Source organism: Citrus clementina, unplaced genomic scaffold (genome assembly GCF_000493195.1).
Source record: "Citrus clementina cultivar Clemenules unplaced genomic scaffold, Citrus_clementina_v1.0 scaffold_2, whole genome shotgun sequence".
NCBI classification, from domain to species: domain Eukaryota; kingdom Viridiplantae; phylum Streptophyta; class Magnoliopsida; order Sapindales; family Rutaceae; genus Citrus; species Citrus x clementina.
This window is the reverse complement of record NW_006262688.1, coordinates 13,048,836-13,066,438: the sequence shown is the minus strand read 5'-3', so window position 1 is coordinate 13,066,438 and position 17,603 is coordinate 13,048,836. Positions and strand designations below refer to the sequence as shown.

The 17,603-nt window shown below is 33.4% G+C and overlaps 1 protein-coding gene across 1 annotated transcript; it reads left to right on the top strand.

Moving 5' to 3' along the window:
• Positions 1-11,260: 11,260 nt before the first annotated feature.
• On the top strand, positions 11,261-13,785 carry LOC18052950 (DELLA protein RGL1). Its single transcript, XM_006446951.1, has 2 exons — positions 11,261-12,181; positions 12,664-13,785. Exons 1-2 carry the CDS (start codon positions 11,261-11,263, stop codon positions 13,783-13,785), a joined length of 2,043 nt encoding a protein of 680 aa, XP_006447014.1.
• Positions 13,786-17,603: the final 3,818 nt, after the last annotated feature.

Genomic DNA, 17,603 nt, shown 5'->3' with positions numbered 1-17,603 from the left:
CAGCATTAACATCAACAGAACCGAGTAAAGCAAAAGAGAACCAGTCTGCACAATCTGCTGCAGCACAACAGTTTAGACACCCACCACCTTTCCCTCAAAGATTTCAGAAGCAACAACAAGACATGCAGTTCAGCAAAATCTTGGGAGTGCTGAAACAGCTGTATATCAATATCCCTTTTGTGGAAGTTCTAGAGCAAATGCCAAACTATGCAAAATTTTTAAGGATATTTTGACAAAGAAAAGAAGACTTGGAGAGTTTGAAACAGTTGCTTTAACACAAGAGAGTAGCCGAATGCTTCAGAGTAAGATACCACAGAAGATGAAAGATCCAGGAAGCTTTACAATCCCATGCTCCATAGGCACTAAATACAGTGGCAAAGCACTTTGTGATTTGGGGGCTAGCATCAATCTCATGCCTTTATCAGTGTTTAAGCAATTGGGAGTTGGTGAATGTAAACCAACAACAGTGACTTTACAACTTGCTGACAGATCTCATGCATATCCAGAAGGAAAGATTGAAGATGTGTTGGTGAAGGTGGATAAATTTATTTTTCCAGTGGATTTCATTGTGCTAGACTTTGAGGTAGACAAAGAAGTGTCAATCATTCTCGGAAGACCTTTCTTAGCTACGGAAAAGACTCTAATTGATCTTAAAAAAGGAGAATTAACCATGAAGCTGAATGAACAGCAAGTTACATTCAATGTACTGGATGCCATGAAGAGTCCCGATGAGATTGAAAATTGTAATTTTATCAGTGTTGTGGACTTTGTTGTAGTAAAGAGATTACACAGTTGCTGCAGTAAAGAAAAAATCAATGCTGTAACATTTGAAGAACTTGATTATGAAGATTATAGAGCAGCTAACATAGCATGGTCAGGGGAGAAGCAACCCTTCAGAATTGATGAGCAAATCCAGCAAAGGGAACTCACTCCAAACCAACAAGAACTCAAAGTTAACGGGCCGAGAGTGAAGCACTATCTGGGAGCTGATGTGAGCAGCCTAAAGAGGGATTGGTTCTTGAAAGATCCAGGTTGAGGAAACAAGAAAGGTCAGGCTGAAGGACCTAAAATCAAGCGCTAATTGGGAGGCAACCCAATAAGGGAAGTTGTTTTAAGTCTTTAAAGCATTAAATTTAGTTTTTAAATTATTTAATTTGTCTTTTTGTTATTTTAAGTATGCATCTATTTTTTTTTTATGTCTTTGTGTTAAATTGCAGCAAGTAAAAAAAATGTGGGCAAAAAAAGCATGAGGGAATTGCTGCAGTATCACTTACAGCATGACATATAACAGAAGATTCTCAAACAACAGAGGCATTTCTTACTTTTGTAGCATCAAATGGATTGATCAAATTTTATAATAAGGAGTGTTTGAGAAGTAGATCAAAGAATAAGTGACCCTTTACAGCCTGTGCTGCAGCAGTGCTTCCAATAACAGGGCAGTACCCCTAACCGCTAGTTTATTTTACTTCTTTCTGCAAAACTTTTCTTTCATTTAGTTTTAATTTTATGATTCATTCTACATGTCCTTTTATTTAGTGTACGCATGTCCGGTTCATGTGGTTTTGTTTTGTGTGCTCGTGAGGACACAGCACCATTCAAGTTTGGGGGGGGTTGTGTTTTTAAGTACATGTGTTTATGCTTGTGTTGTGTGTTGTGTGTTGTGTGAAGCTCTGTTATCTAATATTTGTGTAAAACCTAATAAAGATAAATTGAATGTTATTCAGTATTTATGAGAAAGCCAAGTAGAGATAGTTATAGATGGAGGTTTAACTTCTGTCCCGACAGTTAGACTTTAGTTGAGTTTTATGAGAATGTTGTAGCAAAGCCAGGAAAACCAAAAAAAAAAAGTAGAAAATATCTCAAGTTTGGGGGAAAATTTTTGTGGGACTGTGCCTGTTATGAAATAAATTTTGCTCCAATGGTTTAAGTTGCTAAGTAATCAAGGTTGAGTATGCACCCCATATGCAGACTTGAGTCCAAAGGCAACAAGAGCTATGAGCAGTACTACAGCAATTATATATATAAAAATGTAAAAAAAAATTATAAAGAGGTTTGCTGCCTAGGATACTGAGTAACCTAATCTGTTCATGAGCCCCATGTTCAGCCTTGAGTCAAAGACGTCCAAAGGTAAGACCCAGATATAACATCCTGAATGCATTGTTGTAACAACTCTGACATGTACTTTGAGTGAGTAATTGGGTGTCGTCATTACAAGTGATAGGCATTCACATGAAAGCTCAATGTTGCATTAAAGGGTTTAACTAAAAAAAAAAAAAAATTGTAGCACAGTTTGAATATAATTGTGAGTTCTGCTCTCCTATATGTGAATATATTTGTGTTCTACCTCTGAATTGTATACAAAGTTTGTGCAATGTTGTAGCACCTATGGAATTTGATTAAAGTGGCACACACACACTTTGGACAGAATGAAGCCTAAGTCTAGAACTGAACTGCTATGGCTATTTTGTATGATTAAGAGTGTGATCTGAGGGTGGAAGAATCCTTACAAATTTGATGACAGTGCTAAGTTATTTGTTGCATGATTATGTGATTGAAGTGTGAATGTGGTTGTCATTACTTGAGGACAAGTAATGGTTTAAGTTTGGGGGTGTGATAACTCTATGAAATGAGAGTTATCATAGCACTTTTAGACTTAAATTAATATTACTTAGAGAGTAAATGATGTGTTTTTATTGCATTTTTGTTACATTTTGCATAAATATTCATTTTAGTTTATCTTAATGAGTTTTGCTTAATTTAAAGTAATTTGTGCTTAAATTGTGTGCATAATTATAGGTTTCCAGAAGCTTATAATTCATGGAAGGAATGTTGATGCAATAGGCTTGCAAAAATAAGGAAGAACTTAACTACAAAAGAATTGAAACAAATCTGAAACAGTGCAGTTGCTGTCACCGTTGCTATAGCAATCCTAGAACAATTCCGCGCGGGATACTTGCAGAATTGCGATCTGCAGTTTCCTAATCTGACTTTTGTGCGACCTAGGCTTCCGTTTACCCTAATTTTCAATTATAAAAGAAGCACACATCATAAGGCATAGAGAGAGCCGTCACCCAAGGAGAAAAACACAAATAAACAAAAGAAAAACAAGATTCAAGAGATAGATTAACGGCTGCACAAGAGGAGAATTTGGAGAAATCAATTGGGAGCTCAATCATTCTTATTCTTCTCTTGCTTTCTCGTTTTCTATTTATTTATGGGGATGTGTTTCATGACTGAAACTTTGTTTTTTATTTTTCTTTTACAAACCATGAACTAAATTTATTTGTAGTTGAGTGATAAACAATCTTGATGGTTTATTGACTAGAAATATGTGTTGCTGCATGTTTGTTGTAGCAGTTTGTTTTGATAGTATTTATTTTATTCGTTATTTCGGTTGATCACCCATTTAATGATACTAGCTAATGAAGAGCCGCAAAAGGGCCTATCTTAGTGGAACATATCAGAACAATACTTGATCTTAAATTGAGTTTCCTGGATTGAGTTTTACTTGAGTCCCAAAAAGGCCATACATGATTTAAGATTAGTGATGAACTAGACATAAGGATTCACCTTGTATGGTAAATAGAACCTAAGCGTGTAATGCTATATCTTATATTGGCATAGCAACTTATCACTGTTAGGTTGCATATAGATATAAGATATCCAACATGCGACGGCTGAGGATACATAAGGATTCTGCCCAGTGTTGTAGCAAATACTGCAGCAACCGAGCCAACTATTAGAAAATAGTCAAGACCATTAAGAGAGTTTATTCACTCAACTACTCTATATTCTCATTGTTTTTATCCTTGAGTTTGACGTGATAATCTACTTTGTTGCATTTTATTTATTGTGTTTTTATTTTAATTAGTAAATTAGTTTCATCAATTGTTTATCTTAATTTAGACACAAAATCTACACTGTTAAGATTGTTGTAGCAAGTCTAATAACATCAATCTATGTGGAGACGATCTTGAATACTCATCACTTTATTACTTATTGTGTACACTTGCACATTGACACCAATAGCATTAGTATTTATACACTAACACTAGTCCAATAACTGTTTACTGTAACAGTCAAGCTGCTATCTCTTTCTCTAAGGACGTCAAATAACACAGCAAATCAGAACACATTGAGACTAAATACAATTTCATTAGAGATATTTTGGCGAAAAAAAAAGTAGTCATACAATATATATCTACGCATAGCATGATAGTTGATCCACTTACCAAAGCTATAACGAGGGATGTATTCACCTATCATGCTAAATCATTAGGGCTATGTAGATTGTAATTTTACTTTGTTAAGATGTATTTATTTGTTATGAACATCTTTGTTACATAAATTATTTTGAAATGCAATGATGTTTAAAGTTCTCTTATTTCAATTTATTTTATAAAAGGCCTAATTACACACATATGAGAGTATGTCATCAGGTCATTACCAACTTTCTTACACGAGCAATTGCCTCAATTGCTCTGGGAACAAGCTAAGATGAGACAAGTAGAATAATGAAACAATATATTTGTTTAAGAGCCCAATAAAAAGGATTATTCTACAAATTTTGTTGCCTTGATTAGAATCAAAATGAGGTCTTAAACAATATTTCTCGTAGATCAACTATGATGTACCCTACCATTATAGAGACTTGATAAAAACAATATGTGAGAGCTTATTTTAACACTAAAGGAGCGTTCAGTTTAAGAACTCAGGTCAGACATTGTAGAAGAGCGACTAGACTAAAATATGTACAATGAATTGAATTAATGAGACAAATGCCCTAAATGGAAGATTCACTGCAACGCTTGTATCATACCACACTTGCTTAATGACCAAAATAGAAAATTAGAGAATTTCTCTTCTTCCTCATTGTGTAAGTTCCATATGACTTTCTATAAGTTAATCCTAGTATCATTATGACTATCAACTACGTTTTTGAGATCTCATAATGATGTCTGCTACTTTAGCATGTTATCTCTGACCTTGACATGATTCAGTGTATGAAACATGACTAGGAAAGTGATTATTCTGGATTGATGAACATGAGTGTGATATAAATATTTAATTTTTTCCTTTTATGTGATCCACTGGTCGACCAATTGTATAATACATGTGGTATATTACAATTGTGAATACATAAAAAGATTGCACAATTTTGGCATACTGAAGAGGTTTATTATGCTTCAATATTACAATGAATTAAATCTGGGATACAATAAACATATATTGAAATTCTCTTGCATACGATTGCAATTGAGATATATCTTGCCTAGGTTAGCAATTGAGATATATTTTTTGGCTCCTCCAATGGGTCTTTGAATATGTTCATTGTCACACGGTATACTTACCTATATGATTAAAGATATGTGGTTTTTCATTGTTTCTTTGTCCACTGCTCTACTGCTTCGACGTCGTCCCATCCTATGCGAGTGGGAGATGTTAGATGGGCGGGTTGCCCATGATGAGCCGACCCCTGTTGGGAAAAAATTAGGTTTTAAATTTTTATAAAACCTTTTGAAGATCGCTCTCATATAATATATAAGAATTTGTATTCTAGAAATCGTACCTTGAAAATCTGTGTTGTCTTTTTCCGCTGAAGTGATTTAGGCTCCTAGATCACGATCCGCCACCACCACTCCTGTTAAATCACGATCCGTCACCACCACGCTTGTTAGATCACGAACTGTCTCCAATGATCTTCCAGTTTATGACTCAGGTTCAATCTGCACTTGACGTGTGGGCGCCTTTATCACTACCAAAGCAACTAGCACGAGAAAATTTTTCTCTCAACAATCGAGAGAAAAATCTTATTCTCTGATCTGTATAAAGTGGCTTCTCTGTTTTTCTTTAGGGAAAAATAAGCCTTTTATATCACCCTTTAGTGAAAACCCTATGCTCCAAATAATGCCCTGAATAAAACTCACGTTATTTTGCTTTTTCAATAGGGGGCCCACCTTGTAAAATAACATAAGGCCCCTTATATAAAAGCTAATTAAATGGAGCCTCCCACTAAATGATATATTTAGGCTTTTGACCCAAATAACTAGTTATCTTACTTATTAGTCCAGTAGTGGTGCAGTCAATTAAATGAGTTAACCCGGGGATCATTTGGGAACATACAATAGTGGCTACAATAATTAGGCATGTAATTAAACTAGCCCAATTATTTAATTCCAAATCTACTCCACTAAAAGATTGGAACTGACTTCCATAATTGTATGCTCGAATAATAATTCGTCTCAAGCCATATTGATTTCTTTACTGCACAATCCTTTGTATCACATCGTTAATTAAATTGATATCTCAACTGTCCAATCAATTTAATAACATCTTATTCCTTGATCCTTACTGGTTTTCTCTAATGATCATTTTCAACATACTAAATATGTTGACACACTTTGGCCAGAGAATTCTATGATCAAGTACCGAAAACCTATCAAGAGATGTGTTGTACAAATTCTATATTGTTAATCCATAACTCCAATACTCATAATTGCTCCCACCAAGATACCGGGTAATCTTGACCACAAGGATGTGTCGTGCCCATTGGTAACTCAAATGAAATAACAATCACAATCATGAAATCATAATTAACTCAAGATTGAGATTACAGTAAAATCAACGCCTATGAGATTTAATAAGTCTGACAGTTATTACAAAGTTAATTAAATCTCATATGTGATCTTGTTCAATGTAGTCGTACTACATCAATAAATTCATACATGATTAAGACAAATCATTCAATGAATTTATTACAGTCTATACCTAAATAAAGTGCCTAACTTTATTTATCAACTGCGAACTAAATTTATTTAATCATAAGATAACTTGTATTTATGTCTTCTGTGAATCCACATGGTGATCACATAAATACATATAATATGATTAAATGGACTTTAATACAAATATTAATGCAATTAAGATATTTGAATAAAATACCTCATTTATTTTATTAATTAGAAAAATTATTTATTACAATTAAATAAACACATATGCTTTTAAAGAACATATTTTCCCAACAACCCCACCCGACCTGTACTTGGTAACTGCTTTTACAGTTACCAAGTGCGGTTTGGAAGTTAAGAAGGAAGATATAATATCAACTTCCCACTTTGGTTATAACTACTAGAAAATATAATAATGCAGAGAAAGTGTTTGCGGAGAGTAAATCTTCATCTTCTTCTCTTCTTCATTAAGATCAAATAAGAATATTGAACAACTCATTAGAAAAGAGCATTTATTTGTAATCAGATAAGGATTTCCGTTTGTAATTTATTTTTGACCATCAACGTAACACTTAATTATTCTGCTACTTAAGAAAAGTTATGGCTTTTTGAATTCCTTTTATTTTTTTCCATCAAATTTAAACGAGCACAACGGTTCACCCAAAACATCCACACTACCAGCTACGTGCATCCCAGCGTGTTCATGGGGAGACCCAATGTTCAAATTGGTCATTGACATGATTGATTATCCCTCAATTCTTTTTTTTTTTTTAAACATGTATACATTTCCTCATAACCTTACATATATAAAATTGCTCCTTCGATTATAATAAAACAACTCAAAAAATTTAAGATAATATCTAAAAGACCATCTTAAAACTATGACTAATTAGTGCTATCACTAAAAAAAAAAAAGATTCATATATTAGACATAAATACATATGTTATGTAGGCTAGCATTTTGAATTAACAGCTAAACCAAAAGAAATTTTGCAAGTTATACGTTTATTTTATTATACTCTTGCCGTGTTCAATGAATTGCCTTTCCAGCAAAAGAAAACCACAATCTTATAAAAATATCAGCATTGAATCCAAATCTTAATCTCAAACCTGCTTCATTTTGTAATCTCTACAATTTAATTGACAATGATGCCTTAATTTTCTGTGCTTAATCTTAACAAAATTTGAAATTGTAATTTACAGACCTTTTTTCCGTTTAGGATTTTCATTTGTCAACCGTCATTGAAGCATTTGAGGGCCCACGTTCTATTTCCTTTTCATAATTGGGTAGGAGTGGACATTTCTCTCACAAATATAGATAAAGTTGATATATATATATCTTCTCGTGAAAAAGATATATCTTAATTAATATGGGAACAGAAATGTGAGATGTGTCGTAATTGAATTGATCTAGTTTCTAATCCCAGCAAATTCCTAACCGTAAACACCAGTATACCTTTGATCATATCGTGGAAACATTTTGATATTCTAAAGAAGAAACCATCCTTGAAGTTCACGATATGCAAGGCTGGAAAATAAATTGAAAAAAGGCATTTTCTGTTTGTACTACTGAAGAAATTGCAAATAAATAATCAAAGTTGAGAACAAACAGAAACTGTCAGGTTCATTACTCTTTCTGCCGGGAGTAAGAGATTCATAACTTGGTCAAACAAATTTTCCCTGGTAGTATTACAATGTATAATCATATCTTTGACCCCGCTACGATTTCGGCTACAAATAGTACAAACAAATATCATAAAAATGTAGCACTGAACCCTGAAGGCCCCATGCTCGGTGCTTGCTCCCATCTGAATGGAGCTTTCACTACTTCGTGGTGCCCATTAATCTTGTGTAAGAGAGATAGCTGGATTTGGTAATAAAGCCAATAGTATTAATACGTTTTATGAATTGAAAACAAGCTATAAAACAAACTTAATTGGTCACAAAGTGTCGTTTTCATGTAAGATTTTTCTTCAATTAATGTGATCGCATTCAGAAAGTTGTTACAACTACTTGCAAAATTAATTAGCTCCAATTTAATATTTCTTGAATTGATCATTCATTAGGTTGCCAAGAGAAAAGTTAATACAGACTTGGTCCTGAAGTTGCAAATACAGAATAAGATCTCATGGGAAAGCATGTTTTACGGCGACAATTAATTATACGAATGATTGATCGACGAATCTCAACTTTTAGTTACTCTAATGATAATTAATGATCCTGTATACCCACTGCATAATGATTAAGCAATTCCCTCAAAAGTCAAAAACAAATCATAGCGTGATACATAAGCAATCTGGCCCTAGCTAGACTTGGTTTTTATGGCATACCATTTAACATATAAATTTTGACTCTGAATTTTATTTAAACGATATAAATTTTGCCACTCAACTTTGTAAATATAACATGATTATAATGTTTACATATGACAGTTGTACATGCAAACACAGAAGCAAGCGTAAAAAGTATAGTTTTGTGACGTTCTTAAGGATAATCAACACGTACAAGAATACAGAATTAATACCAATACGATGACAATGCTGAAAGCATTAAGTTTCCATGCAGGATCATTCAAGTACTGACAAACAGAAGAAGAGAAATTAAGCGAAATTAGATGGTTGTGAGTGGACTCATGTAGAAGATTAATTAAAGATTAAAGTAGTTTCATTCCGTCCTTGTGAAGAAATGTGAAATGTTTCCATGCAACGGGGCAAGATTAATTAATTTGATCGTGAGAAATGATTTGAATGAAGGTAGATGCATGGCACGTGTGCATGGCTTTATTTAATAATTAGTTAGTAACTAAACGATAATTAAAATGAATGCCGACTAATTAAGAGAGACAAGAGCTTCATTCCTTTGGCAAATCCAAGGAGTAGGGCGGCGCCACCGACGCCAAGTCCGACGATCTCGCCTATGTCTTCTTTCTTGTCTTCTTCTTCTTCTTCTTCTTCTTCTTTTTCCTTTATCACTTTCTCGTCTCTTTCCTCTTAATTACCTCACTCTCTTCGGAGAAACAATAAGATGGGATATTATTTATTGTTGTATAATTTCATTGGGACTACCATTTTGAAAGATGATGATAAAACTTAGATAATTAAGAATATTAGCTTTATAATAAGAAGGGATGATTTAATCACAAGAGAAATTATGAGAAGATCACTATTGTGTTTTGAATTTAACTCTTATATATATTATTGCGTTGGAGATGATCGAACCAATACAAAATTTATGATCATTTTATTGAAGGGAGAATAGCCAAAAGCCTATAGTTGGCAGTTGGGGACTGTATTACATGGCAGCATAGAGTCCCACATCGGTACGTGTTGTAGGCAAGCCTGAGGGGACGGGCTGGACTATCAAGCTCCGAAGTCACATGCCGCCCCATCTCTTTAAGGAAGGTTGTTGACACAGAAATACCAACAATTTTTTGTTAAAAATAATGATAATAATTAGGCTTATGTTAAGATTTCATGCATGTACATTGATTTATTTTGAAGACGAGAAGGTTTTTGATGCTCTTGGAATATTGATTCTTATTTATTCATTATTTGTCACGTATATATACATTTCATTATGATTAATTGAAACATACTTGTGATAATAAGTGAATGAGATAAAAAAAAAAAAAAAAAAAAAAACCTCCAAGAACACTCAAGAAGTTTTCCTCGAAGACACATCTTTGTGGTTAGCCGATTTACATTCTTCAATTTGTTTTCTCACCAAAAGTAATTTAACTTAAAAGGAGTAATTCAGAATGAGCAAAAATGCCAAAGCAATTGACCACAAAATAAGGTAATATACGGTGGTCTTCTTGTTAATGCAAAATCGATTGTTTCTCTAATGTCAATCTGCCTTGTTGAAGTCCTTTTCACAATTGACATTTTAGATGGGTCCCTTTTCTGTCCTTTCTCATTTAGAACAATTTCCTTCATAATTTTCTCCCCTGTATTATTCTTTATTAACCAATCGTCGGTCTTGGATACGAAGGCAACGATAATCACTAATATTATAAACCAAGAAAAAGACCAAATATTCCATCTAAATTATTTTCAGCATGGGCCGGCTCTAGGAAAGTGGACCCCATTCAATAAACTGTCATTTAGTGCAATCACAGGCCTTCCAAAGCCGTGTAACAGAGAGTTAAAATTGGCAGCTAAAGAGTAAAGATGACAAATTAACACCTCTAGAATACAACTTACATTGTAGAGGTGATAAATTGGAGGTGAATAAAATCACTAACCTCCAATCATATGCCTATTAGATTTCAAACTTGTCAATTCATCTCTTTCATTTTCTAAAGCCATTCTGGACAATGTGACACAGTCCTTTGCTAATGTACTCAAATAAAAAGAGAGAGATCGATGCACATTCTCTAGCTCTTTTAGTAAAAGCTAGCTAGCAAATATTGAAACACCCATATTATTTTTTATCAAAATCAACACTTCTTAATTTGTAAAACCATATATCTTGATTCGGGTTTGTGGGTTTTGAATATTTAGATTTTGAGCTTAGAATACCAAGAGGAAAAGATGATTAATTCAGTGTGTGGAACTGTGGGTACTCTTAAAAGTGAGAACTCATCATCAAGCATTAAAATCCATCCAACTTCTCCAAATGAGTCATCAATTTCAGAGACAAAAAGAACTCCTCAATCTTCTGACTTGGAGCAGCCAAGTAGCCTAACACCACCAAGCCTCAACTTCCCACCACTCAAGTTTGAAATAGATGGCGACGTCGAAGTGCAATCACCGGATTGTTCAATATGGGAAACCTTCTTCTCCGATCACTTAGACGGTGACTTCATGATCTCATCTCCGGTGAGAAACTTGCCTTCTCCACGAACTTCAGCTTACAATAATAATTACAACTACAACTATGCACAATCAATGCAAGGACAGAGCCTTTCAGGATGTTCCCCTCCTCGCTTTTCGGCTCAGGTTGGAGCATTCAGCAGTAGCCTCAGAGCAAAAGGGCAGAGCCCGCTTCATAAAGTATTTAACTCTCCAGGCAACCAGTATATGCAGCCGGAGAATCTTGCTTTGACGACGGCTATTGAAGATTTCTTGGAGGATTATCAAAAGGATGGATACGGGATGTTTTCGCCTATGAAGATATGTGGTGGTGGTGGTGGTGGTGGAAGCTCACCTCAACTAATTGATATGCCTACGACGGTTCCAGCAACGCTTGAATGCTTACCAATGACAAATAATAATCCGTCGAGGTTTAGTGGACCAGTGAGTGAATCATCATCAACGGCTGGAGCTTCTCAGCATGACAATGATATTTATCAAATGGGATCAATAGCAGCTGCACCATTATCACAACAACTGCAACAAGAGCAACTGCAGGAGAGGCAACAAACACAACAGCAGCAGCTGCAAGCACAGCAACAACAGCAGCAGAATCTTAACCACAGCTTGATGGTCCCTCTCCCAATCAGTTCTGAGCAGGTTAAAAACTTTTCTGTCCTTGTCTATATATGTACGTTTTTTGTATACATGTCATAATTCCATTAGCTGTTTGTACATATTTTTGATGTGCAAAAGCATTTCTCAATATGTATAAGAAAATTATATATATACACACACACACACACACACATACATGTTCTATTAGCTGTTTGTACATATTTTTTTCATGTGCAAAACTGTTTCTCAATATGTATAAGAAAATATATATATATATAGTAAAAGTCATGTTTAAGTGCAGATATCCGCATTTTACAAAGTGCAAATAATGTAAAAATACAACTCATATTTATATTGATGTAAAAATATTTTTAGTACAGTACAGGCTCTTTACACAGTATAAAGAAATCAGTCCAAATTTTATAAAGTGTGAAAGTCCACACTTATGACTTAAGCATTTTCATATGTGACACTTTGTTTTTAATTTTTATTTATTTTATTGCTATCTTTATTTGTTTCTTTAGGAACAAGATAGCGGGCTTCAGTTGGTGCATCTCCTTCTTGCCTGTGCTGAAGCGGTGGCTAAAGAGGACTTCATGTTAGCAAGAAGATACTTGCATCACCTCAATCGAGTAGTCTCGCCTCTCGGCGACTCCATGCAACGAGTTGCTTCCTGCTTCACTGAAGCCCTAAGTGCAAGACTTGCAGCAACCCTAACCACAAAACCAAGCACTTCTACTCCAACACCCTTCTCTCCTTTCCCACCAAACTCTTTAGAGGTCCTAAAGATTTACCAAATCGTTTACCAAGCTTGCCCGTACGTTAAGTTCGCTCATTTCACCGCCAATCAAGCAATATTTGAGGCCTTTGAAGCCGAAGAACGTGTCCATGTCATCGACCTAGACATCCTCCAGGGCTACCAATGGCCAGCCTTCATGCAGGCCCTAGCTGCTCGACCCGGAGGCGCTCCATTTCTCCGAATAACCGGAGTCGGGGCTACTATAGAATCCGCGAAGGAAACTGGACGTTGCTTAACAGAACTTGCCCACTCACTCCATGTACCGTTTGAGTTCCACCCAGTAGGTGAACAACTCGAAGACCTGAAGCCACACATGTTCAACAGACGTGTAGGCGAGGCTCTTGCCGTTAACGCCGTTAACCGCCTCCACCGTGTCCCCAGTAACTGCCTAGGAAATTTACTAGCAATGATCCGTGACCAAGCACCAAATATCGTAACCATAGTCGAACAAGAAGCAAGCCATAACGGACCATACTTCTTAGGCCGGTTCCTCGAGGCATTGCACTATTACTCTGCAATTTTCGACTCATTAGACGCAACGTTTCCTCCTGATTCAGCACAGAGAGCAAAAGTGGAGCAGTACATATTTGCACCGGAGATAAGAAACATAGTGGCATGTGAAGGGGGGGAGAGAACGGCGAGGCACGAGAGGCTTGAGAAATGGAGAAAGATAATGGAAGGGAAAGGATTCAGAGGGGTGCCATTGAGTGCAAATGCTGTGACTCAATCGAAGATATTGCTTGGATTATATTCATGTGATGGCTATCGCTTGACTGAAGATAATGGTTGCTTGCTTTTGGGGTGGCAAGATAGAGCACTTCTTGCTGCTTCTGCATGGCGATGCTGATGATGATGATGAGCAATTCTCTATTTTTCACGTACGTGTACTTTTGCTTAATTTTTTATTTTCAGTGTATTAAATCATCTGGTATCCGAAGACTACATTGGACTCCGACTAATTCATATTCAAGCCGGGTAGAACCACTAGGGCAGTAAAACTCTTCCAACAAATATTTAACGTAACTGTATTCCAAAGCCTCGAACTGAGGACTTTGGTTAAGATAGAACAGCCCATGCTAATTGATCTATGCGCTTGTTGGTTATTTTGCTTAATTATTAATTAGGCTCGTGTTTATTAGAAATTTTTATGTTAATTTGTTATGTGTAGGTAATAATGCCATGCAAAAACCACGAGATGAATGCTAAAAATGGAAAACGGGAAAGCCGTAAAGGATAAATTGTTTGATTTTGCAGAAAGTGACCTTAGGATATATCATTAAGGTCAATTAATTAATTATATCGAATTTAGATTCTATCACACACTGACCTGATTCCCCTTCCCGTCCTTATGTCGTAACCACTGGCTTCAGGCTTCAAATTAAAAAAAAAAAAGAGTATCCAAAAAAAGGCTTCTAAAAAATAAAAAAGAAATTGGTGGCAAGACAAGAAGTTTTACAATTGTTCATCAGATATTCTTTTTTTTGAAATTTAAATAATTAATTTTTGATAATGACCGCTTGATCGATGATGAGAATGCATGTATGACTTAATGCCATAGACCTCTTTGATAAGATAAGCCCAGGTCATATATCATTGAATTGATAGGTAAAAATTAGTATAGGATTACGATCCCTATGGGGATTATTTATTTTAAATGGCATTTTTAGAAATTATTTTTGAAAATGAAGGTAGTATTTCTTAATAACGTTTAGGGCCATATCATATTTGATGGTGTCTAGCTTGAAATGGTTTTCAAAAATCAAACTCAAGGAGAAAATATTTAACAATCCAGATCTTTTCGTAGACATTTTCTCTTCTACTTCTCCAAAGTTTTCAAAGATTTATTGACATGTGTCATTAATAAAATTAAATAACTAAAATTTTATTTTAATTAATTTTTACCTAAATAAACATCCAAACATACGTGTCACTCTTGTCAAATTTTTTTCCAATAAATTCTTTCCCCTCTCAAAGGAGCTGCCATGATTACTAAATTTGATCCCAGTCGCGGCTCTTCCCAATACGAGTTCACATTATAACTCATCAACAACCATCAAGATTTGCATCGACCAAATTGGAAGATGAAAATTCCCAAATTCGCATTTAAGTTTTCTCGGGTTTTTTTAATAAGTTTTATTTAGAACAAAATAACAATAACAAAAGTCAAGTTGATATGATTTTTTATTCGGTTTTTTGAAGAAATACTTGAGTCAACAGGGAGAATTAAGGTCTTCGATTCTTCTTTCCCTTAAAAAGAAAAAAAAAATTTGGCTGCTGTATTTTTATAACTGGGATTTGTTTTGAAAGGGAAAGAATTTACTTTTAAAAAAAATTGACAAGAGCCACACATAAGTTTGGATGTCTATTTAGGTAAAATTTAATTAAAACAAAATCTTAGAAATTTAATTTAATTAATGGCACATGTTAATGGATCTTTGAAAGATTAGGAGACTAGGGGACAAAATGCCTAAGAGAGCATCTAAATCAACTAACAGTTTTTTTAAAATAAATAAATAAATATTCTTATGTTGTGATTTTTTTTTAATCTGAAATTTGAATGGGTTTGAATATATTATTAAAGTATAAAAAGGTCTGAATGAATATATCAGGATAATGTATTTGTTTTTAATTTTTTGACATCTGAATGTAAATAATAAGTTGTTTATTTTTATAAACTCAAAATATCTTAAACCTAATATTTTTACACTTATGACCTTGAAACTATTATATATACTTGAAGTTTAAATAGGTATATATTTACATTATTTTCTAATAAAATGGTTTTTATATGTTATAAATATTTGTAAGGTAAGTATTTGATATATAATTTATGAAGAATAATTTTGATAACATTATCTTTTACAATTTAACATAATATTTATACATAAAAAAGTTGTGATCTAATAATAAAAAAAAAATTAAAGTTCAAATTGAATATATGTTAAGTACTTAATAACAAGTAAAATTTGAGATTAAGGAAAATTTTAATATGACATCTAATGGTTAGGTGGGGAATAAGTACATTTAATAATGGTATTTGTGTTTTTAAAAAAAAATGGTATTTGTGAGAAAAAAAAATTGATTTTCCATTCAGACATTTTATCATTCAAATAAAAGTTCAGAAATTTGATTTTTTTTTTCTTTCATTTGGATAAAAAAAACTCTTACAAAAAGACTTAGATACAAAAACAAACAAGGTAAAATATCAAAACATCTTAAATTAAGTCAAATTAGGACTTCAGACATAAAAACAAACGCCGCCTTAAATTCATTACTAGCCACCTAGGTCACTGCAAGAAGGCGATTCGTGAAGACTCCCTCGCAATCATGGGAAGGATAAAACATATTCTCTCTTGTAAATAATTTTTAAGTGTAAGTAGCTCTCATCTTAATTAGATATAAATTTACAAACTATTTTAAGTAAACCACTTATTGTATATTTTAATAATGGTTATTATTGCTCAATACTTCAAAAATTGTAAAATATCAAATGACTACAGAAATATTGTTTCCTATCATTTTACTACTCTAACTTTGCAAACCTTTCATTTTGCTACTTTTCCATTAGGATCATTAGTTAACCAGTTAATTGATTAATAAAATAAAAATTTTATCATTTATGGTAAAATACACAAAAACATGTATCAAATAATATACATAAAATTATTGTTATGCCCTTAAATTGTTAAATAATATTTTTAACCATGAATTTATGAATAGCCCTAAATTTGTCATAAGTATAAAAGTAACAAATTGATAAAAAATACCCATAGATATTTTTGTTAAAAAGGACACACAGTCTATTCTTAAAACAACAAAAATACTTAAAGCTTTATCTACAAAATCAATACTTCCATATTTAAGTGTTTTCTTTTTTAGAATAGATTGCAATTTTTTTCGACAAAAAATATGTAGGTACATTTATGTCAATTAATTACTTTTATAGCTATAATAAATTCAAGGTTAGTCATAAAGTCATGGTTAAAAATGCTATTTAACAATTTAAGGACATAACAATAATTTTATGTCATTATTTGATACCTTTATTTGAGTATTTTATTATAAAGGATAAAATTAGTATTTTACTAGTCAACTAACAATTCTAATGAAAGAATAATACAATGAAAAATTTTATATAGTAGTAAAATAACAAAGAACCATACTTCTTATAATCATTTCATATTTTACAATTCTTGTAGTGAAATGATAATAACCCCTTAATAACTTCTATATATTGTGATTGGCTAAGTTATATAATAATGAAACCTACATCAAGTTAATAGTCGTAATAATAGTTGTACCTCATGATAAATAAATTTAAAGCACTTTAAAAAATGGATACCGAACAATATTTATATTTTGAAAGTGGCGAATTTAACTCAAATACTCTTTTACCTGAGAACCTTTATAACTTATTCAAACTAAGAGAAATACTCAAATACTCTTTTATCCGAGAACCTTTATAAGTTATTCTAATTAAGAGAAATACAAAGCCCTCTAAAAACTGATGTACCGAAAGTTATAAAATTAAGCTCAATCTCAGAAATAACAAGACATTATGGCCAAGTTACCGCATCAATAGTGTGCCTTCATCAAGGCACCAAAAACAAGTAACTTGCACTTTGTAAAACACATGTGTAACTTCACAACCATACAACCCTCAAC